Raw genomic sequence first — 24,764 nt, forward strand, 5'->3', positions numbered from 1 at the left:
ACTACAAGGCAGCAGGTTTCCTAGTCCTCTAGTGATAATCTGCCAATAACAGTAATTTTATTGAAACTGCAACAAGTAGCTAGGTAAGTGACACATCGCTGGAACCAGGGTCTCCAACTTTACATTATACTGATCTTAGATTAAGTAGCGAAAACTTTGTGACAGATACCCTTTAAATCTGTATTTAGCTCGCACTGGAGTGGGCTGGCAAGAAGCTGATGTTCTCAATTTTGAAATTGTCCATACAGATTACGATAATTAGCTCTAAGCGTTGTAGATGGCATTATCCATGTACCTAAAGAGCAATTTTATTTACACAGCACTGCAAAGGAAATGTAGCAGAGACTCGATACCTGTACAAATCCTAATGAATGTATGAATCCTGTTCAAAGCTGTAAACCCCATAGGTGTATGCCACACTGGCAATTGGCAGAAAGAAATGAGAAAATGATGAAGAATAGCAATAATCAATATTTTAGCAGAGCATGGGGTTTGGCATTAGACAGTATCACAGACAGGTGCGCAGTGACATTCTCTTGTAAAAGCTGAGACAGCAGTCTACCACCGTACGCTCGGATAGATGCCAAGGTGTAAGCGGGCAGCGAGTGGGAGGCTCTCACCGATAACTGCTGAAGCAGCACGTCTATTCCATCCAGCTCCCCCAGGAGCTCACGGGTGTCTGAGAGAAAGGAAGATAATGTCAGCAGAGAAGAATAAATCCATCAGCAGAGAGGATCAATACACAGTGACAGAGGGCAAGATGGTACATGAGACTGAGGAGGGAGGAGAGAACTGAGGAGAGCGGGAGAGGGGTGTCAGCAGTAGGAGACGACTGGGGAGAGCGGGAGAAGGTTGTCAGGAATAGGAGAGGACTGGGTAGTGCGGAAGAGGGGGGTCAGGAGTAGGAGAAGACTGGGTAGTGCGGAAGAGGGGGGTCAGGAGTAGGAGAGGACCGGGGAGAGCGGGAAAGGGGTGTCAGGAGTAGGAGAGGACTGGGGAGAGCGGGAGAGGGGTGTCAGGAGTAGGAGAGGACTGGGGAGAGCGGTGTCAGGAGTAGGAGAGGACTGGGGAGAGCGGGAGAGGGGTGTCAGGAGTAGGAGAGGACTGGGGAGAGCGGTGTCAGGAGTAGGAGAAGCAGGGGAGAGCGGGAGAGGGGTGTCAGGAGTAGGAGAAGCAGGGGAGAGCAGTGTCAGGTGTAGGAGAAGATTGGGGAGAGTGGGAGAGGGGTGTCAGGAGTAGGAGAGGACTGGGGAGAGCGGGAGAGGGGTATCAGGAGTAAAAGAGGACTGGGGAGAGGGGTGTCAGGAGTAGGAGAAGACTGGGAAGAGAAGGAGAGGGGTGTCAGGAGTAGGAGAAGACTGGGGAGAGCGGGAGAGAGGTGTCAGGAGTAGGAGAGGACTGGGGAGAGCGGGAGAGGGGTGTCAGGAGTAGGAGAAGCAGGGGAGAGCAGTGTCAGGTATAGGAGAAGATTGGGGAGAGTGGGAGAGGGGTGTCAGGAGTAGGAGAGGACTTGGGAGAGCGGAAGAGGGGTGTCAGGAGTAAAAGAGGACTGGGGAGAGGGGTGTCAGGAGTAGGAGAAGACGGGGAAGAGAAGGAGAGGGGTGTCAGGAGTAGGAGAAGACTGGGGAGAGCGGGACAGAGGTGTCAGGAGTAGGAAAAGATTGGGGAGAGCGGGAGAGGGAGTATCAGAAGTAGGAGAAGACAGGGGAGAGCGGGAGAGGGGTGTCAGGAGTAGGAGAAGACAGGGGAGAGTGGGAGAGGGGTGTCAGGAGTAGGAAAGGACTGGGGAGAGGTGTCAAGAGTAAGAGGGGACTGGGGAGAGGAGTGTCAGGAGTAGGAGAGGACTGGGGAGAGCAGGAGAGGGGTGTCAGGAGTAGGAGGGGACTGGGGAGCGCGGGAGAGAGGTGTCAGGAATAGGAGGGGACTGGGGAGTGCGGGAGAGAGGTGTCAGGAGTAAGAAAGGACTGGGGAGAGGAGTGTCAGGAGTAGGAGAAGACAGGGGAGAGTGGAGAGGGGTGTCAGAAGTAGGAGAGGACTGGGGAGGGCGGGAGAGGGGTGTCAGGAGTATGAGAAGTCAGGGGAGAGCGGGAGAGGGGTGTCAGGGGTAGGAAAGGACTTGGGAGAGCGGTGTCAGGAGTAGGAGAAGACAGGGGAGAGCGGTGTCAGGAGTAGGAGAAGACAGCGGAGAGCGGGAGAGGGGTGTCAGAAGTTGGAAAAAACGGGAGAGCGGGAAAGGGTTGTCAGGAGTAGGAGAAGACAGGGGAGAGCAGGAGAGGGGTGTCAGAAGAAGGAGAAGACAGGGGAGAGCGAGAGAGGGGTGTCAGGAGTAGGAGAGGCCTGTGGAGAAATGGAGAGGGGTGTCAGGAGTAGGAGAAGACAGGGGAGAGCGGTGTCAGGTGTAGGAGAAGACTGGGGAGAGTGGGAGAGGGGTGTCAGGAGTAGGAGAAGACTGGGTAGAGCAGGAGAGGGGTGTCAGAAGAAGGAGAAGACAGGGGAGAGCGAGAGAGGGGTGTCAGGAGTAGGAGAGGCCTGTGGAGAAACGGAGAGGGGTGTCAGGAGTAGGAGAAGACAGGGGAGAGCAGGAGAGGGGTGTCAGGAGTAGGAGAAGACAGGGGAGAGCGGTGTCAGGAGTAGGAGAAGACAGGGGAGAGCGGTGTCAGGTGTAGGAGAAGACTGGGGAGAGTGGGAGAGGGGTGTCAGGAGTAGGAGAAGACTGGGGAGAGTGTGAGAGGGGTGTCAGGTGTAGGAGAAGACTGGAGAGAGCGTGAGAGGGGTGTCAGGTGTAGGAGAAGACTGGAGAGAGCGGTGTTAGGTGTAGGAGAAGACTGTGGAGAGCGTGAGAGGGGTGTCAGGAGTAGGAAAGGACTGGGAAGAGAAGGAGAGGGGGGTCAGGAGTAGGAGAAGACTAGGGAGAGCGGGAGAGAGGTGTCAGGAGTAGGAAAGGATTGGGGAGAGCGGGAGAGGGGTGTCAGGAGTAGGAGAAGACTGGGAGGAGAAGGAGAGGGGTGTCAGGAGTAGGAGAAATAGGGATTTTTGTGTACTCACCGTAAAATCCTTTTCTACGAGCCATTCATTGGGGGACACAGACCGTGGGTGTATGCTGCTGCCAATAGGAGGCTGACACTAAGTGATACAAAAAAAGTTAGCTCCTCCCCTGCAGTATACACCCTCCTGCTGGCTCTCAGCTAACCAGTTTGGTGAAAAGCAGTAGGAGATCAATAACAATATATGAGCGTATAGCATGTCATATTCTAAAAAACAAGCATAAGCTAATAACAGGGTGGGAGCTGTGTCCCCCAATGAATGGCTCGGAGAAAAGGATTTTACGGCGAGTACACAAAAATCCCTATTTCTCCTTCGCCTCATTGGGGGACACAGACCGTGGGACGTCCCACAGCAGTCCCTGGGTGGGTACAACAATAGATCAGGCCCTGTGTAACCGCTACTTACAAGTGCGCCACCGCGGCCTGCAGAGTCCGCCTGCCCAGACTCACATCTGTGGAAGTGTGGGAATTATAGTGCTTCAAGAATGCATGCGGACTGGACGAATCCACAAGCTTGCAGGCGTGCCTTGCTGACGCCTGGTGCCTAGAACCCTTGAAAGACAGGGAGATAGGCTGACATCTAGCACGGAAGGACTCCTGGATGGTGAAAAGAATTCACCATGTTATCATGGTCGATGAAACGGCTAAACCCTCCTGAAAATGTCAGGAAGCCTTCCTCTACCGTCAGGAAGCCCAAATAAAACGTCCAACCTTCAGAAGGACGCCGTCCTCAAGACGTATCTACTCAGAGCACTCACTTCGTCCAGAATATGGGGGATCTTATTCCATTTTGTGGACTGGAGCCAAAAGAGATGAGGGAAGAACTATCTATCTATATATATAATTGTCTAAGGGTTTTTCCGTCTGTGTCTGTCTGTCCTGGAAATCCCGGCTCTCTGATTGGTCGAGGCCGCCAGGCCTCGACCAATCAGAGACCGGCACAGCATCGACGTAGAAATCCCGCGTCTCTGATTGGTCGAGGCCGCCAGGCCTCGACCAATCAGCAACGGGCACAGCGACGATGATGTCATAAAGGACGTAGAAATCCCGCGTCTGATTGGTCGAGGCCGCCAGGCCTCGACCAATCAGCAACGGGCACAGCGACGATGATGTCATAAAGGACGTAGACATCTCACGTTTCTGATTCAGCGACGGGCACAGTATCGACGTAGATGTCATAATGGTTGCCATGGCGACGATGACGTCATAAAAGCTGCCTCGACCAATCAGCGACGGGCACAGTCTGCCGCGAATTCTGGAATCATCATTGTCCATATACTACGGGGGCATGCATATTCTAGAATACCCGATGCGTTAGAATCGGGCCACAATCTAGTATATATATAATTGTCTAAGGGTTTTTCCGTCTGTCTGTCTGTCCTGGAAATCCCACGTCTCTGATTGGTCGAGGCCGCCAGGCCTCGACCAATCAGCGACGGGCACAGCGACGATGATGTCATAAAGGACATAGACATCCCGCGTCTGATTGGTCAGTGACGGGCACAGTATCGACGTAGATGTTATAATGGTTGCCATGGCGACGATGATGTCATAAAGGTTGCCTCGACCAATCAGCGACGGGCACAGTCTGCCGCGAATTCTGGAATCATCATTGTCCATATACTACAGGGACATGCATATTCTAGAATACCCGATGCTGAATCAAAGACGCGGGATGTCTACGTCCTTTATGACATCATCGTCGCTGTGCCCGTCTCTGATTGGTCGAGGCCGCCAAGCCAGGTTCCCTCGACCAATCAGCGACGGGCACAGTCTGCCGCGAATTCTGGAATCATCATTGTCCATATACTACGGCGACTTGCATATTCTAGAATACCCGATGCGTTAGAATCGGGCCACAATCTAGTGCCCTCATAACAGTGGTAATACAGTACCACCTTGGTAACAAGGGATGGAGATGGCCTGAGGACAACCTTGCCTCAAAGGTAATAAGGGGAAAAAGTCTGAAAGAGCAGAGAAGCTAGCTCCGAAGACTCGTCAGAGTGAGAATATCGCAGAGGAGAACGGGACGACTTTCCCTGATAGTAAAGTCTGCCCGGATGAAAAAGGAGCCTACTGTAAGGCTCCTAGGGATAATAAGGTCCCAATGATCTAACGGTATGCGATAGAGAAGAACTACGTGTGAAAAACTCCCTGTGAGAAAGTCCCTACTTGCAGTTGTGCTGCGATAAGGCGAGAAGATACTAGCTCCGCAAACAAAAAACGGACTTGGTCAGTGCGGATCTCTGAGGATCACTGGGGCCCCTTTCTGCTTCCGAAAGGCTTTCGGAAGCAGTGGAAGGGGATTTATGGAAACTGGTACCACGGCAGAACCAGAGCATGGAGAGCGATGGTTCTTGGATCTCGAGGCCGAACCACGAACTCGAGTACATTGGCCTTCAGTCTGGATGTCATCCCACCTACAACTGGAGAGCTCCAGTAAGGACAGATCTGATGGAAGACTTTGGGGAGAAGTTCCCACTGACTTGAGGCGGAACCCTGACGGCTGAATTTGTTTGCCATTCAGAGTTCTACTTCTGGGATATATACTGCCGAGATCACCGAATAATAGACTTCGGCCCATCAGAGAAAGTGAGGTACCTCGGTCATGACGCCTGACCGTGGGTACCTGCTAGATGACTGACGTAAGGCACCGCCGTGGCATTATCCAATTGAATTCGGATAGGGTGACCCGCCAGAAGGCAGTGGACCTGCTGTAAGACTACCGTTCGGATCTCCAGAACAATGATGGAGAGAAGAAGACTGGCATTGGTAGTTACTAATAACCATTGAACCGGGAGAAAGGCCCTGGATGAAGAAGGAGCTCAGAGACTATTGTCTGAAAGTCTGTTTGACTTGCTGAAAACGAGCAGAGCAAAGGAAACCGCTTCCATTGTCGTCACCATTTTTCCTCAGAACTCTCTTAGCAAATCGAATGAAATGAGGGGGTGAGTAATCAAGTCCTCAGAACTCTCCTTGCGCGCCCTGTTGAAGGGCCATGACCTTGTCTCGAGGAAGAATTACCATCTTTCTAGAAGTGTGCAGGATCATCCTCAAAAAGGATATCTGCTGGGCTGGAAATGAGGAGAACTTGTCTAAGTGTAGCTGCCAGCCCAGGAGAGAAGGTATCGCAAGAGATATAGACGACTCAGCGTAGTCCTGGAAGGGCGGCTAGACAGACCAAACAGGGCAGGACGAGCACGCCTCTAGAGTGCAAGAGAAACATGACATCCGCCATGACCCGAGCGAACACTGGGTGCGGAAGCAAGGCCGAAGAACAAGGTTGTGACTTGAAAATGCTGTTGACGAATGGAAAGGCGAAGTAATTTTTGCAGAGGGCAAGCAACCCGAATGTCGATGGATGCCGGAAACTGCACCTTTTTCTGTTGAAGTAATGGCTGAGCGGAGGAACTCCATCCAAAGAAGGAGGACCATGTCAAAGGTTGTTAGAAGTTTGAGGTCCAGGGTCGATCTTACTTTTCGTTCCCCTGTTTGGAACCAAGATCCCTTAGATCTAGACTGTGCTGGACAATCCTTATACAATCCTTTGTCAGTCTCCCGCTCAAAGGATTTGATTGGCCAGTTGTTGCTGGTGTGAATCAAGGTAGTTAAGGTCTCCAGCCAGGAGACCATTGCTCTAGCAATCCATGCGGCCGCTAGGGAGGATAGAGCGCTGGACCCGAAGCCGCAAGACGGAACGAACCAGATTTGCTATCTGACAGTCCGTGGCATTTTTAATTGATGACCCATCAGGTAGGGATACTGGTAGGTATACCACAGGAGATTCTACCCGGTTAATCTGCCCCATGGCAGAATGTGCGGCTGCATCCATCAGGTCATAGTCTCTTGCCATCTCCTCTTTTCACGGTGCAGAGATAAAAATTAGGAACCCTCGATCCATCAACCTCTTAACAGGGAAGTGGAGAGGAATTGTCCGCCTTCTTGCATCATCCACTAAATAGTGGTGATGCAGAGGGGGGAGCTCGTACGCCAAAAAGGGTGCCTCTATATGTCCACAGACTCTCGAGGGAGTTTAGTCTCTGAAGCTCTGGCAATATCCAATCCATATTCAGAGGCTTGTTGTCATCAAATCATTGGTGAGGGAGCAGGAAACGAAAAACTTCCGTTTTCTAGATGCCTGTATGTTTCTAGACACCTGCACGTTTCTAGAATACTTGCGGCCCCTGCTAGCCGACGGCTCCCATGTAGGATAGGGACCATGTATATTGGTCCTGCGAGCACTCCAAACACAGAGGGTACACAGAGGGATTCAATCTCTTGGTCAGAGAACCATGGATTGGTCAGTGAAGAAGTCCACTGAGGGGAACTAGAGGATAAAGTTGGGGTCGGCGGCGGAGGGCTCCTCGGACTGATCAAGCGCCTTTAAGACCAGGGAATACTGGTCATGCACCTTTAAGACCAGGAAATACTGGTCATACGCCTTTAAGACCAGGGAATACTGGTCATGCGCCTTTAAGAACAGAGAATACTGGTCATACGGCTTTAAGACCGGGGAATACTGGTCATGCGCCTTTAAGACCGGAGAGTACTGGTCATGCGCCTTTAAGACCGGAGAATACTGGTCATGCGCCTTTAAGACCGGAGAATACTGGTCATGCACCCTTAAGACCAGGGAATACTGGTCATGCACCTTTAAGACCAGGGAATACTGGTCATGTACCTTTAAGACCAGAGAATACTGGTCATGCACCTTTAAGACCAGGGAATACTGGTCATTCACCTTTAAGACCAGAGAATACTGGTCATGCACCTTTAAGACCAGAGAATACTGGTCATGCACCTTTAAGACCAGAGAATACTGGTCATGCACCTTTAAGACCAGAGAATATTGGTTGTGCCCCTTTAAGACCAGGGAATACTGGTCATGCGCCTTTAAGACCAGGGAATACTGGTCATGCGCCTTTAAGACCAGGGAATACTGGTCATGCGCCTTTAAGACCAGAGAATACTGGTCATGCACCTTTAAGACGAGGGAATACTGGTCATGCGCCTTTAAGACTGGGAATACTGGCCATATGCCTTTAAGACCAGGGAATACTGGTCATGTGCTTTTAAGACCAGGAAATACTGGTCATGTGCCTTTAAGACCAGGTACTTCCTTTCCCGGGTACTGATGTAGAGTCGATGTGCCCCTTTAATGCAAAAATACTGTCACCCCAGTGTGAGCTGGCCGGGTGGACCAAGATGGCCACCGGGAGCTGTAGAGTTGATAAAATCTCGCAGAGAGCGAGAAGCGCCAATTTGGGGGGTGGAGCCACAGACACGATGTTGAATAGGCCTAAGCCGGGGCCTAAATTTCTGTAGCCGGCAGACGTCACCAGTGGGTCGTTCCAGGCAAGACTTCCAGGATGCGGCCTACAAATCGGCCGAAGCCGGGGGCTAAATTTTTGCAGCCATCCAGAGCGTTACCACAGAGAGGTGGGCCACAGGGAAGTGGCTGAGGCTGCCTGTCAGCATGTGGATATCCCTCTGAAGATGGATCCACTGCGCATCCCGGCATGGAGCCGCCGCGGATGTGGGTTTCAGCGCTGTTCTGTGCAGCGTGGACGGTGCAGGGATAAACCTCAATCCATCATCCGTTTGTTAGGGAGGTGGAGAGGAACCGTCCGCCTCCTTGTGCCATCCGCTTTCACAGTGGTGGGACAGTGGGGGCTGCTCGGACGCCATAGAGAGGGGCCTTTGTACATTCACGGAGTTCAGTCCGGGTGGACAGGGCCAGTTGTCCGGCATTAGGCCTGGCTCCAGGAGACAATACATGGAGGCGACACTCCATGTGGTCGCCTGCTGCTGGTGTGGGGAGATCGGGACCTTGAAAGGAACCGTCGCCCCTGAAGTGAGCTCAGGCATGGCTTCCCACGCCGCAGGAAAGGGTACGGGGAGGTATACTCGCCGTGCTCGCCTGTTGATGATTCGGGGGAGATCGGAACCTTGAAAGGAACCGTCGCCCCCTTCACTAAGTTAATTAAAAAATAAAAATTTACAGAAATGTAAACAAAATAAAAAACGTTGGGGTCTGAAACAGACCCATGTGCCTCCTACAGACACTAAGCACGAACTGGTTAGCTGAGAGCCAGCAGGAGGGTGTATACTGCAGGGGAGGAGCTAACTTTTTTTGTATCACTTAGTGTCAGCCTCCTATTGGCAGCAGCATACACCCACGGTCTGTGTCCCCCAATGAGGCGAAGGAGAAACTGGGGAGAGCGGGAGAGGGGTGTCAGAAAGGAGAGGACTGGGAAGAGCGGCAAAGGGGTGTCAGGAGTAGGAGAAGACTGGGAAGAGAAGGAGAGGGGTGTCAGGAGTAGGAGAAGACTGGGGAGAGCGGGAGAGAGGCGTCAGGAGTAGGAGAAGACTGGGAGGAGAAGGAGAGGGGTGACAGGAGTAGGAGAAACTGGGGAGAGCAGGAGAGGGGTGTCAGAAGAAGGAGAATACGGGAAAGCGAAAGGGGTGTCAGGAGTAGTAGAGGACTGGGAAGAGCGGGAGAGGTGTCAGGAGTAGGAGAAGACAGGGGAGAGCGGTGTCAGAAGACGGGAGAGCGAGAAAGGGGTGTCAAGAGTAGGAGAGGACTGGGGAGAGCGGGAGAGGTGTCAGGAGTAGGAGAGGACTGGGGAGAGCGAGAGAGGGGTGTCGAGTAGAAGACAGGGGAGAGCGGGAGAGGGGTGTCAGGAGTAGGAGAAGACAAGGGAGAGCGGGAGAGGGGTGTCAGGAGTAGGAGAGGACTTGGGAGAGCAAGAGAGGTGTCAGGAGTAGGAGAAGCAGAGGAGAGCGGGTGAGGGGTGTCAGGAGTAGGAAAGGACTGGGGAGAGTAAGAGAGGGGTGTCAGAACTAGGAGAGACCTGGGGAGAGGTGTCTGGAGTAGCACAGTACTGGGGATAGCGAGAGAGGGGTGTCAGGAGTAGGAGAGGACTGGGGAGAGCGGGAGAGGAGTGTCAGGAGTAAGAGAGGATTGGGGAGAGCGGGAGAGGGGTGTCAGGAGTAAGAGAAGATGGGGAGAGTGGGAGAGGGGTGTCAGAAGTAAGAGAGGATTGGAAAGAGGAGTGTCAGGAGTAAAAGAGGATTGGGGAGAGTGGGAGAGGGGTGTCAGGAGTAGGAGAGGACTGGGGAGAGCGGGAGAGGAGTGTCAGGAGTAAAAGAGGACTGGGGAGTGCGAGAGAGGGGTGTCTGGAGTAGGAGAAGACAGGGGAGAGAGGGAGAGGGGTATCAGGAGTAGGAAAGGACTGGGGAAAGCGGGAGAGGGGTGTCAGGAGTAGGAGAGGACTGGGGAGAGCGAGAGAGAGGTGTCAGGAGTAGGAGAAGCAGAGGAGAGCGGGTGAGGGGTGTCAGGAGTAGGGGAGGACTGGAGAGAGCAAGAGAGGGGTGTCAGAACTAGGAGACACCTGGGGAGAGCAAGAGAGGGGTGTCAGGAGTAGGAGAGTCCTGGGGAGAGGTGTCTGGAGTAGCAGAGTACTGGGGATAGTGGGAGAGGGGTGTCAGGAGTAAGAGAGGATTGGGGAGAGCAGGAGAGAAGTGTCAGGATTAAGAGGATTGGGGAGAGCGGGAGAGGGGTGTCAGAAGTAAGAGGATTGGAAAGAGGAGTGTCAGGAGTAAAAGAGGACAGGGGAGAGAAGGAGAGGGGTGTCAGGAGTAGGAGAGGACTGGGGAGAGTGGGAGACTGGGGTCAGGAGTAAGAGAGGACTGGGGAGAGTGGGAGAGGAGTGTCAGGAGTAAGAGGATTGGGGAGAGTGGGAGAGGGGTGTCAGAAGTAAGCGAGGAATGGAAAGAGGAGTATCAGGAGTAAAAGAGGACTGGGGAGAGCGGGAGAGGGGTGTCAGGAGTAGGAGAGGACTGGGGAGAGCGGGAGAGGGGTGTCAGGCGTAAGAGAGTAGTAAGAGAGGACTGGGGAGAGCGGGAGAGGGGTGTCAGGAGTAGGAGAGGACTGGGGAGAGGGGTGTCAGGAGTAGTAGAGGACTGGGGAGACCGGGAGAAAGGCGTCAGGAGTAGGAGAGACCTGGATGCGAGGAAGGTTGGGGAACTTTTAGATGCAGTCAGCTGAGCTGTGCATCTAATCCACAAATGACAGAAGGCATAAACAATACATTAAGACCCTAATCCTCTTACCATCGTTATTCTGGAGAAGAATGGCCAGAATTTCACTGCAGTACAGCTTGTTGGCATCAAACGGTAGCTTGGCCTACAAGCCAGAAAAACTCAGGAATTAGTGTGTTGGCAGCCACAAAATACACAGAGCAGCGAGGAGGCAATATATGAAATTATAATGCAGGAGGAACACTGGGTATCTACAATACAGGAAGACTGCGGCCAGGCAGCATTGCATCTATCACAACCAATGATTGGAAATTGGGTCGCATGGCTAACTAACAAAAATCTTGAAAAAAATCCAAACTGTGTTTAAATTTATCATTATAGAATGCAAGATGCTTGTGACTTTACTGCCATAAACTTAAAAGGGGTATTCCTGTCTCCAAGATCCTATCGCAATATGTAGTAGGTGTAATAATAATAATATTAGCAAATACCTACAATCAGAAATGTAGTATAGTTCTTCTGATTTGCTATGTCACGATCGTCATGTGCAGGCGCTGCAGGACCTTAAGTATTCATGATTACGACCACTAGCAACTAGCTCACTGTCACTAAATCAGTGGTTGTAACCATGGATTCCTAAGGTTTTCCAATATGGACAGCACACGTACGTATAATAGGCACTCATCTGAACAAGCCCTTACACACATCCCCAAAGACTTTAACCCTTTAATGACCACCGATACACATTACAACGCCGGCCCAAAAGGGGCCTTATTCCCTCATCGCCGTTTTAAAACAGCGATTGGGAATAAGGGCATAGCACCCTCCAGAATGCAAAAATCTCCAGGGTCACAGCTACAGGGGAAGACCCTGGAGAATGCGATCAGGGCTGGATTATTAGCTCGCTGATCACAGTTATTCAATGAATAATGGCGATCACATTGATAAAAGGAAAAAAAAAAGGGTGCCTGCTATTAAAATAATTTTTCTCTCTTGTGACACGACATGTCAAATCAGAGGAGGGAGAATTGATGGCCCCAAGCACCCCCGTTACCTACATTGTCTCACGACCTTCCACCTTGTCTTCCTGAAATCTACCGGCCGCCACCACCAAAATTTTTTTCTATTGATCATAATGACCTTATCACAGTGATCAAAAGGCAATAATTAGTAGGTAATCCCCCCCCCCCCATGTCATCCCTTTAGATTATTATTTATCTTTTTAAATCACTTTTATTTCTATCACTCTTAGCATTACCATTAGGTTTGTTTTTTTTTTTTTCAAAAGTAAAAAAAAATTAAGATGACTAGTGTTGAGCGCAAGTGTTTGCAATTCGAGCTTGCATCGGGTTCTCGGGTATGCACCAAGCATCGCGGGTGTGCTCGAGTGACATGCTCGAGTCTCCGCACTGCATATTTCGCTGCTGTTAGACAGCCAAATACCATGCTGGAATTGCCTGTCATTCACTTGTGGGGGGTTTCCACTGTTTAGGCACATCAGGGGGTCTCCAAACGTGACAAGGCATCCGCTCTCGATTGCAGCCAATTTTGCGTTGAAAAAGTCAAACGTGCTACTTCCCTTCTGAGCCATGTTGTACGCCCAAAAAGTAGTTTCCCCCCCATATGGCGTATAGGTGTACTCAGGAGAAATTGCACAACAAATTGTATGGTGCGATCTCTCCTGTTGCCCTTATGAAAGTAAAAAACTGTGGCTAAAGTAAAATATTTGTGGAAAAAGCAAAATGTTAACTTTTTCCTTCTATATTCTACTAAAGGGAACCTGACTCTCCACCCCCCCCCCAGGCATTTTTAACTAAAAGAGCCACCTTGTGCAGCACTAATGCTGCATTCTGTCAAGGTGGCTCGTTTAGTTGGGGTCCCTGCAAATGTTGAAATAATCGCTTTTATAATGTGCCCCTCGTACCTGGATTTGTCAGGGGGGCATGTCTTTCCCCCTCCGGACACAAACGCCTCCCAGCCGTCACTCAGGGCCTCTGAGCGCCGCCTCCATTTCATTCCTGAACGTCCCCAGCTCCTGCGCTGTAAGTTTTTTTTTTCGGGCATGTGCAGTTTGCCCTGCCCTTCAATACAGCGCAGGCGCTGGGGATGTTCAGGAAGGAAATGGAGGCGGCGCCCGGAGACTCTGAGCGACGGCTGGGAGGCATTTGTGTCAGGGGAAAAAGACGTGCCCCCCTGACAAATTCAGGAATATGGGGCACATTATAAAAAAGCGATTATTTCAGCGTTTGCAGGGACCCAAACTAAAAGAGCCACCTTGACAGAATGCAGCATTAGTGCTGCACAAGGTGGCTCTTTTAGTTAAAAACGCCTGGGGGGGGGGGGGGGGGGTGTCACAGGATCCCTTTAATTCCTGTGAAGCACCTGAAGGGTTAATAAACATCTTGGAAGTGGTTTTGAGCAGCTTGAAGGGCGCAGTTTTAGAAAGGTGTCAATTTTGGGTATTTTCTGCTATATAGGCCCCTCAAAGTGACTTCAAATATGAGGTGGTCGCTAAGAAAAAGGTTTTGTTAATTTTGTTGGAAAAATTTGAAATCGCTGGTCAACTTTTACCCCTTTTATCTTCCTAAAAAAATAGAAAAAGCTTCAAAAAATGATGCAGATGTAAAGTAGACATGTGGGAAATGTTATTTATTAACCACTTTGTGTGGTATAACTCTCTGATTTATGGGCATAAGCATTCAAAGTTTGAAAATTGCCACATTTTCAAGGGTTGTCAAATTTTTGTTATTTTCATAAACATACGCAAATCATATCGACCAAAATAAGCCACTAACTTGAAGTACAAGGCGTCATGAAAAAACAATCTCAGAATCAGTGGGATACGCTGAAGCTTTCCAGAGATATGACCTCATAAAGTGACAGTGGTCAGACTTAAAAAAAAAAAATTGGCCTGGTCATAAAGTGAAAATGAGCTCTAAGTCACTAAGGGTTTAATAGGAGAATCTGCACACAGACGAGAATAGGACACGCTCCGAGCCTAACACGACGGACACACGGATCGGTGTATAAAATAGATGTGTGCAAGGATCAATGGAACGCTATGGGTTTGTGTGTTGCCCCTGAGAAAAAAACTGAACAACTCACCAACGTGCCACATGGATGTGTGAATGTAGCCTAGCCGAGACTTTTACAATACAGAATTCTTTTAGCAGCAATGTATTACGGGCTGTTTTACATCAGTCTGTACCTGCTGTACAATGGACAGAATACAGACTGACGTCCATTACCTGTAGGGGAATGGCCTCCTTCTACTAAGCAGCCAAGAGTCCAGGGGATCCTTCCACCTACCTTCAACCTCTTCAGCAGCCACTGCAGCAACCCTTGCTGTGCCGCCTCAGAACATATCTCCGGACGAAACTCCGTCATGTTTTCAATGATTGCTGATGGGAGAAGGAGGACGTTACTTAGCCCTAATGTTCCCACCATCTGCATTACCGTTTTCTCAATACAGTAATTGGGAACAAAACTACACACAACAAAGTGCGAATAACGACACTCTACAATTTACACGGCTCAGTATCGTTACAGCATTTCTGTTTTGGTAGATGAAAGACCATTACCTCCCCTCACGATTGTCTAGATCACAATAGCTCATCGGTCAGCAAACCTGTAACATGGCCTAGGAATAGCAATGTAAGCAATTCCCACAACATAACCTTAGAAATGTGTCCGAGATGGGCTCACACTGCAGGGGGTGACTGTGGGGCCCACTTCTCTTTGTGTACCCACTTGGATACCTTGGTCAATAGCTACTGACTGTGACCCCTAAGGGGTAAACTGACTGTCATCAGTATACCACAGCCATTACCCAGCTGACTTTGCTCCTGATCTCGCTCCCTACGTACACACTTGCAAACAGGAGGTTTTTTTCTCCTCAGAAGTTGGAAATTAAAATTAAATTCAGTTCCCATTACAAAGTCACCTCAGTAAATGGGACTGGGATATATCTAGTTTGATAAAAGAATATTATATGTGCTACATGAGCTATCCATATTATGGAAGTTAATGCCTTAAAGAGCAACCATCATTTTATTCTTTTCAGAAATCAATTGTATCTTATCAGAGAAATCCACTTCTTTCTCCTCCTGGATTGATCATTAAAGGGGTTGTCCACTACAAGGACAAACCCATATTGATCAAAATGTATGGCCTCCTGCGTCGGCACCATTCCCGCGGTGTTGGCACTCGCAGTCTCCGATGCTGTTGTTGTGACACGTGGTGCAGGCGCCCAATCAGAGCTGGCGTCACTGTCCCCGCCTTCAGACAAATCGAACATGAAGAGGAAGTCTGGGCCACAGCTATCTCGGACTTCCACTTCCTGCTCAATTCGACAGGACAGTGACGCCGCCTCTGATTGGGCGCCAGCATCACAACAACCGCACGGGAGCTCAGGAGTCAGAATGTAGACACCGCGGGAACGGCGCTGGCACGGGAGGGGAGTATAGGCTTTATTATTTTATGGGGGGAAAGTGAGGGGTATGAGAAGTGGTCCGAGTAGTAGACTACTTCTTTAATTTCCCTAATTCTCAGGTCAGGAGATGACAATTGGTGCTTATAACGGGAAATGAAGAATGGCAAGGGCTTGTTCACACACTGCATTTTTAACACATTTTCTCAAGAGTAAAAAAATAATTTGTATCTGCAGCCGTACCGAGAGTGTTGTGCACGCCATCTGCTTCCTCCTTCGCGGTTTCATCAAGACGCTCCAGGTTCTGCACCAGCAGGGCGATCACTTGCCCTTCCACCTGAGGATCAGCAAAGCCATCTCCAGTTTTACAAGCAGTATTGCATGGAGTAATGTGCTCCTATGGGGTTACTCACCAATGCGTCTATAAGGACCTGCGCGCCCTCCTCGCTCTCATGTAAAGTATCTATATCCGTCAGCTCCTGCAGCAAGTCAACCACAGCAATACATACATGTGGCACGCTAAGGAAGGAACGTGCTGTAGTCAGACAGCGAGGATAAAGGGAAACGGCAGTAACATAGTAACATAGTAACATAGTTAGTAAGGCCGAAAAAAGACATTTGTCCATCCAGTTCAGCCTATATTCCATCATAATAAATACCCAGATCTACGTCCTTCTACAGAACCTAATAATTGTATGATACAATAGTAACAGATGCAATGATACAATAGTAACAGTAACAGTATCCACAACTGAGTATAACACTTTCTGTATTCATTTCCCAAAGTGGACGTCCTCTGTTATAAGGATCCAATAGGAGGCATTATTATGTAACAAGCGCACACCCGGGGGTCCCGCATCACAAGACTAGAGATTTATCCACTGAAAGTAAACTATTCTGAATCACTGTCAGGAGTGTATACAGAAACCACGATAAAATATTGCAGAACATTTCCCCACACATAGCTTTATTTATCCATAACGCCCCTTTAACGGTACATCTAATTTGCAATATCTATTCAGAAATTAAAAGGAAAGTCTTCCCTATAAGCTGCATTAGTAGTGTTAAGAAAAAAAAAGAAAAAAAAAGCGCTTTGCATACCTTGCCCAGGTCCAGCGCTAAGCCACTACTCCCCAGTGTCTGTTGATGTCACGTCAACAGCGCAGCAGGCAATGAATGAGCTGAGAAGAGGACTAGGCTCGTGCCGCTTATATAGGATGAGGCACTGAACTCAATTGTCTGCATCAACGTCATGTCAGAGCTGTCGACAACGCCAGTCACCGAGTGCAGCGCTGGAGACTCAATGCAGGATCCAAGCAGACTAAGTAAAGCACATTTCACTTTTTTACTAATGGAGCATACAGGAAAAAAAAAAAAAACTGTTCTCAAAGGGGACAGTCCTTTTATTTAAAGGGGTATTCCCATCTCCAAGATCCTATCCCAATATGTAGTAGGTGTAATAATAATAGCAAATACCTCCAATTAGAAATGTAGTATAGTTCTTCTGATTTGCTATGTTGCTTATTTCATGTAGGGTATTGCAGTAGCTTGGGTATCCATGGTTACAACCACTCATTTAGTGACAGACAGCTCTTAGTGGTCGTAACTATGGATACCCAAGCTACTGCAATGCCCTGCATGAGGTAAGCGACATAGCGAATCAGAAAAACTATACTACATTTCTAATTGGTGGCATTTGCTATTATTAATACAACACCTACTACATATTGGGACAGGATCTTGGAAATGGGAATACCCCTTTAAATAATCCAAATGTTTATACCACTGCCATATTCCACAGCATTGTACACAGAACAAATGGTCACATGTCAGTCTCTCTCTTTCACATGGTCTTACAAGCTCTAGCCCACCTTGACAACCGCGACGCTTGCATGAGTCCATTCCATAGGAAGCGATGCTCGTGCCATTTTTTTTTTTTTTTTAGAGGCGATTATGATGATGAACAATCATTTTCACTCGTAGAAATGGAAGAAAAAAATTATTTGTGCCAGAGCCAACATCCTGCACATTCCAGGTCCACAGTAATTCCATGGCCACCATAGCACACTCAACAATATAGTGGTTGTCATTTTCCGTGAAAGGATATCAGTGTTTTCATGCCCCAGCAATCCCAGCAAAGACTGCACGGCATTCAGCTCCACCAGCAGGTGATACAGGTCCGGTATGGTGGCGATCACGTGCATCTCCTGTATGATGTCGTTCAGGTCCAGCTCAGACTCCATGAACCTGCCAGTGCAAAGAGGAAGAGTCTGGTGATCGGAGCCACGGGTGGCGGGTCCACAAGGCTCAGCTATATAACACAGAGGTTTGCTCACTTTTCGGGGTTGTCTGGGAATTTAATACGCAGCTCCTGGTTCTTATAAGATCTCTTCTCAAAAGTCAGAATCATCCTCTTCACTGCACTTTCATCCAGAGGCTCCACCTAACAGGGAAAAATATTAGCATTTAGCACCCCTTAAATAGATCTCCCCGAAACACAAAGGGTCCTACTCTAAAGAAATAAAAGTGCAGTAATGAAGGTACCTGATGAGATACTAATTACTAGTGATGAGCGAGTGTACTCGTTGCTCGGGTTTTCCCTGGGAACGCTCTGGTGACCTCCGAATATTTATGACTGCGCAGAGATTTAGTTTTCATCACCTCAGCTGGATGATTTACAGCTACTAGCCAGCTTGAATACATGTGGGGATTCCCTAGCAACCAGGCAACCCCCACATTTACTCAGCTTGGCTAATGGCTGTAAATAATTCAGCTGCGCCGATGAAAACTTAATCTCCGAACACTACCAAATACTCGGAGATCACCTGAGCAACGAGTACACTCGCTAATCACTGTATAGTGATCATGTATAGTGATTCCAGCTAGGTTGTGTGCCCGATCGGCAGATAATGTACAATGTACCAGTGCACGATGCCCACTGCACACACACACAGGGCCAGGCACATATCAGCAGACGTGACTGGTCATCTTACAGTCAGCGTTCCTTCCCAGGCAGATGCAGACAGTGCCGTGATGCTGCACAGTAGCAGTGCTCACACCAAGCCACTCCTGCAGCCCAGCCCAATAACCAACCAGCTGCTTCTTCACCTGCAGTCTATGGAAAGTAGCTACACATAACTCACACCATCAACATGGACACTTGGAGCTGTCAACTGATGAAGACTTTTACAGGATAGAGATCTAGGCATGCTCTGTAATCTGTGCAGAGGTCATTGTGCAGGGAGGGGAGAGGAGATGAAGGGAGACAATCATGTATTGTGTATATAGGTGTTATCTGTGAGTGCAATCTTGCCTGTGATTATAATAAGATGACTACTAAAAAACAGTCTTGGCAAAACAGGAAATATCAGCCTATTAGTGGCCAGAGTGAAAACTGCAAGATTTTTTAATTTAACCTCTTGCCACATTAGGACGTGAATTAACAATGAAGGGGTTCGCAAGTGTGGAGGGGGCTCCTTCCACATGCGACAGATACCAGCTATAGTATATTGCCGGCTTATGGCACAGTGGCAAACTACTTAAAGGGAACTTGTCACAAGAAAAACTGCTATTAACCTGCAGATTTGGGGTTAATAATAATGTTATTAACCTGCTCAGTTGCTGCTCATGCCCGAACACTGTAGAGAGAAAATTAATTTTATTTCCCCGGCAGTGTTCCAGTTTCAGTCACGGTGGAGGGGAGCACAGATGCGGGTTCAATTACCTGTAACTGTGCCCCCGGCCCTGACTGACGCTTGTTCTGCATTAGGACCATATATATTCAAATTACCCCACTTTTGCCCTATTAAAAAAGAAAAAAAATTGTTGTGAAACCAAAACCCAAAAAACAATGGTAGAATTGATTTTTTTTTCACCAATTCATGCCCCTTGGATTTTTTTCCCATTCTTCAGTACACTATATGGTAAAATGAATGTTGTCATTCAAATCTACAACTTGCCCTGAAAAGATACTTCCATGTCGATAGCAAAATTAAAAATAAATAATACTTTTTTTTATGACTCCTGGAAGAGGTGAAGGAAAAAACAAAACACTAAAAATTTCCTGTTACGTAAAGTGTTCAAACACAATGCCAAACAATGTTAATGCCGTTTCTTTTGTTTTTTGCATTGCAAAACAGTTAAAAATATCGGAGCCAAATTATAGCAGTAGGTAACAATTGTAGAATGCTGTGTTGGTCCCTAGAGTCTTTGCTGCATCAATGAAATTCAGGGTTCCGCAGGAGAGGAGACCTTTTTCAGGGGGACACCTGCGACTCTGAAGTTTGGAGTCCCTGACAGCCACTACTCACCTCCTCGTCATCGGCACTGCCAGCTCCATCGGTTGTTTTCCGCTCATCCTCTAGTAGTGCCTTCTCTTCATCACGCGCCCAGTTCCGACCACCTCTCTCTTTTCTTGGAGGTTTGACCTCATCTGGGTCTTCTTCTCGCCCCCTTTTAGCACCTCTGTCAGGCTTAGGAGAGAAATAGGGAAAACAAAAATTGGCATTAAACAGGATTAATGTGAAATACAGAGGGACGATTAGGAAAGCCTATAGGTGTGTAGGAGGTACCATGTCCTGCCATACAGGGTGTGTGCATATGCATGGTCGCATATAAAAGGATATCTAATCTTATGGTCCTACGATGAGTTTATGATTATGTTTTTTCGCAGCTTCTTACAGTTTCAGTAAAATGATTGGCATTTATAGAAATCTCTCACCATCGGGCTTTTTACGCTGAATAAACTGACCTGCGGTGCACGCTTGAAATCCACAACATGTCATTTTCTTTTGTGGTTATGAGTTTTATGTGCCGATTTTCCTTACAGAATTGAATTCAATGAGTAAAATCCGCAGGTAAAAGAACACATCTGTTTTTAGTGAGTTTCTGCTTCGGAAAAGCATTGAAAACCCACATATTCTGCATGACTGGATCAATAAAGTTTTGTCAATGCCAAATACCAGGCGGCATGAACAACAAATCAGCTTTATTTAAAACAGCAACACAGAAAAGGAAACATGCTTACACGCAGGGATCAACAAATATAACAAATTTTTATTGATAACAAGTCCTTAGACCACACACTATATATTTAAAAACCAAACATAGAGAGAATTACCCAAGAAGATTAATAATCCACATGGAAAATGATCCCCAACAAATCTACCTCAAAAATCACATACTGTCCTAAACAATTCTCTGCACTAATATGATGATATCTAATATAAGCCACATAGTACAGTAGTGCAAATAACTATACAAAAGTTTTGGTCTGCCATAACGTAAGCAATATGGCGATAACAGACTCCGCATAATAGCCAACAACAGGACAGAAATATGAGAGCACACATTACCAGAATAAATTCCCAATGGACATGCTCATAATCGATCAGATCACTGAGGAAGAAAAAGTAAGAAGGGAATCAGCCCCCATGTGGCCCACCCAACGCGTATCGTCACATAAGTGACTTCATCAGGGGTAACGATAGTGTGATGGCTACTAGATCCTGGATTATATAGTACTTACTAATTGTGCAATGAAGTGCAGCTGCAGGGAGTCTCCCATGAGGGAGCGAGCACCGACGCCGAGCCCTCGTTCCACAGCGTCCCGGAAGTAACCACTGCGCATGGTCAGTGGTTACCTAGGCAATGCAGTGACGCCAATATGTAAGCACACACATCATAGTGACGGCTGGTATGAGGAAATCCCTAAAACCATGCTCTCCACTACCCGTGCGCACATGCAGCCAAATTAACCGGTACCCCTGGAGACTCAGTTGCGCAATGCATCACCGCCACTTCATATCCAGCCCCAGGGTGCCATCGCGCATGCCCAGAAATGTCAGGACGCGCCGCAGTGTAAAGGGATTGGTTTCCTAGGTGACACTCCAAGCGTCACCTCTATGCGCAGGCGCCGCCTATTTCCTAAGTGCAGATCTTAATGTGCCGCAATCATCCTATACACCGAGACAAGGGCGGACGGCGGGATGGTGCACCGCTGTGAAGGGCCCAATCACGCAGGCACACCAACACCGCTCCCTCCATGTCCCAGAGATCGCAGACGCGCCTGTGCAGTCACCCTTGTAGGACTGCTACAACACCAATAATAGGTGTATAGGTCCATCACTGCCAGAAGGTCGCTAGTGTAACGGCACATTGATCCTACACTATATATCTCAGACACTGTTCAAGAATGGGAAAACTAAGTACATGTTACTGCTACACAAACCCTATGTGATACAGGCAATAAAAAAACTTATTACTATACAGAACCTAAAGTTTCCATTTAGGACACACTACAAGAGGACCCCTGACGTCAATCATCGCTGCAAATAAATTATATGACAGACACTAGAAAAAGAGGAGGCTCCTGTAGCTACTGATCGACCTTCACATGAAGGGCACAGTAATACGGCGTTTACATGAGCCGTCCTATTCCATGCCCACCAGACTATATGGGCCAAGCAAAGATACCCATGATTAGTCCCACAGGGTTCTCATACCCTCTATGACCTCACTTAGTCGAGCATGGGCTAAACCACTTTCCATCCCAGTAGAGGGATATTTTTGGTACTTCCTAACCAAAGCCATTACCACTTCCCAAGGGGCCCTGTTGACAAAACATCAATCCGTTAACTGATAGACTCTAGGCCAGTACTCCCATGCACATATTTAAGTTTTATTTATATTCCCAATAGATGATATGGTTTCACGAAATAAGAGGATACAACTACCCCTATACTGGGTACCAAAGAGGGAGAGAGATAGAGATAGATTCCTCATATAGTGGCTCCCCCCACACACCACACTCTCATGGTCAGAGCAAAATTTATTTAAAACAGGACACTAAAAAAAAACAAAAAAAAACTAAAAACGTATTTTAAAAAAAGCAGTCAAAAACGCAAGGAAAAAAATGCTAGGAAACAGATTTACCTAATAGGTGCAGAAAATCTGCAAAATCAAATACTCATGGTGGGAACATAGCCTTATGCAACCCGCCTACTACTTTATGCCAAGGCGGCATTGCTATGCCTGGCACATATAGCTCTGGTATGGAGACAAGACAAACATCAAACAGTTCGATAAAGCAGCAGTGAAAAGCCGCTTAATATTCAACTCGGCCCGAATAACAAAGCTGAACGCTAAATGCGAGCAATCAAATGTGTGGTGTGGGGTTACAGAGCAAGACCAAGCTTGTTCTGGATGCAAATGGTAATTTGCCAATTAATAATTCATGGCCCTCGTTAGACAGTCACTAATCTTGGCCTGCCAGCTTACACTGGCGTGTGGATGAAGTACCGGGATTTGGTGTGTAAGTGGATCCCCTCTGTCCGCTCATCTCCCTGCTCGGAGGCTAGTTTATGGGGTTTAATTAAAATTATTAATTACACGAAAAGACCAATCTTATCTTGCGGAGACAGATTTTGAGGCTGTGCAGAGTAGATGATAAGCCGGTGCTCAGACTTTCTGGGTCTATATGCCCTGCCCGTGTATGCCTATGCCTTATAGACCCCCATTTACTGATAAAGGGTCTCCAGTAATCCCAGAAAGGTTAATGTTTCACCCTATAATTTCCATGATCTGCTTTCAATGCCCCGAGTGTGATTATTTCAGAGGTAGAAACATGACGGGGGATGAACGGTTCAGATACCGATGTGTCCACTATGTGCTGCATCTCACGCCACACATAAAAAGCGATATTCCTTTTAACACCTTCTCCCTTTATGTAAATGATGCCATTTTCTACTGTCAGGTTCTCAGGCAGCTCGGTATTTCTAAAATACCGTCAGCACTGCACCAATGTGACTTGTGAAAATGAACACTCGGCTTGACGAGGGGGGAGGGATGTAAGGTGGGATCCATATAAAGGAGCACCGCTTTATCGTAGGTTTACTATCTGCCCTTACAGTGGCTCTGATGGGTGAAAGTCTGTCTGGATATTTTATGTCATAGTTCGGGTACAAATAATGATATGACCACAGAACCAAGCTGATTTAGTGTCAGTAAATGAAGGCATAAATCGCTAGGATATGCTGTCACTTACCAACCCTAATCCTGAGAATGAAAGTGATGCGCTGGTGGTACAGCTGGCACAGTGTTGCGTCCTCCTCGCCGTTTCCTCCCTGCAAGAGCATTTCTACCCATAAGCTGCAAAACAGTGATCCCAGAGGTCGGATCCCTAGCGATCAGAAAGTGAATGCATAACCTACTATTAGGGCTAGGAATGCTGCCTCTAAGGCTGGTTTCACATTTGCGGTTGTGTCCGCAGCATTTCGGACGCATACATCCGCATGCGTCTTGATTTCCTATCTTCAACATTGTAGACGCAGGTTCATGCATTTGCATGCGTTCACCTGCGTTTGCTTACACATGCGTTTTTTCGCGGTGTGCGTCGAGGGCGCGGCTAACGCACCATGTTGCAATTTTTGAGGTGGCAAATTTCCAACAAATATGCGCAGGCATGCACATGCGGATGAGTGTCTATGGGAACGCATGCATTCGACGCGCTTCCGTACTTTGGATTGTGCATATCCAAGAACTGATTTATACACGCCCAATGAGTCACTCCCTCCTGGAAATATCGAACGCATGTGCATAAAAAACGCAAACGCAGGCAAAAGCACATGCAAACGCTGCGTTTTTTTTTGCCGTCATGCTTACGCTGATGTGGATAAAAAAAGCTACGTTATCATGCGTTTTGCATGCGTTTGCGGACGATGCGCTGCAGACTCAACCGCAAATGTGAACTTAGCCGAAGGAAAAAATCCCCATATACAGACTGGGACAGAGCCTGTACGCCAGTGCACAAAATCCACAGTGGATTCTGACAAGTGGAAGTACCTGAAGACTTTGTGCAAGAGGTGTGATGCATTTAATGAAGCCAGCTCTAATGCCTGACAAAGCAGTGAGATGCATGTAGGGCTATGCTAGCCATCATCTGGTCAGAAAGACGTGGGCTGCACAAGATTTTAATTTCTCCACAACATTATTGGTTTTTCTACTCTAGCCCTTTAGTCAGATAATTACTAGCATTTTTGTATTTGTGAAGTGATTACATTTCTAGTGCAGAATAGGAAAGTGTCCACATGTTTAACCCCTTAGGCATCAAGCAAGTTTTTGCACTTTCATTTTCCCTCCCCTTCTTCCAAGAGCCATAACTTCTATTATTTTCTCGCTGACAAAGCCATGGGAGGGCTTCTGCAGGTTGTGGCCTACCGGAACAGTGTTCTTATTGTCGGATGTCAGCT

General features: G+C 48.0%; 1 protein-coding gene across 1 annotated transcript in view; it reads right to left on the reverse strand.

The window, feature by feature from the left end:
- The window catches only part of CTNNBL1 (catenin beta like 1), a 48,392-nt gene that overhangs the window by 10,729 nt on the left and 12,899 nt on the right, over nucleotides 1-24,764 (reverse strand). Inside the window, exons 2-9 of the mRNA XM_069752281.1 lie at nucleotides 19,827-19,988; nucleotides 17,853-17,959; nucleotides 17,624-17,763; nucleotides 15,930-16,027; nucleotides 15,760-15,853; nucleotides 14,397-14,488; nucleotides 11,160-11,232; nucleotides 621-679 (exon numbers count right to left, since the gene is read on the reverse strand). Coding sequence (XP_069608382.1) covers nucleotides 621-679; nucleotides 11,160-11,232; nucleotides 14,397-14,488; nucleotides 15,760-15,853; nucleotides 15,930-16,027; nucleotides 17,624-17,763; nucleotides 17,853-17,959; nucleotides 19,827-19,988 — 825 coding nt within the window. The remainder of the gene's footprint in view (nucleotides 1-620; nucleotides 680-11,159; nucleotides 11,233-14,396; nucleotides 14,489-15,759; nucleotides 15,854-15,929; nucleotides 16,028-17,623; nucleotides 17,764-17,852; nucleotides 17,960-19,826; nucleotides 19,989-24,764) is intronic.

This window comes from Ranitomeya imitator, chromosome 2 (assembly GCF_032444005.1).
Source record: "Ranitomeya imitator isolate aRanImi1 chromosome 2, aRanImi1.pri, whole genome shotgun sequence".
Lineage (NCBI taxonomy): Eukaryota > Metazoa > Chordata > Amphibia > Anura > Dendrobatidae > Ranitomeya > Ranitomeya imitator.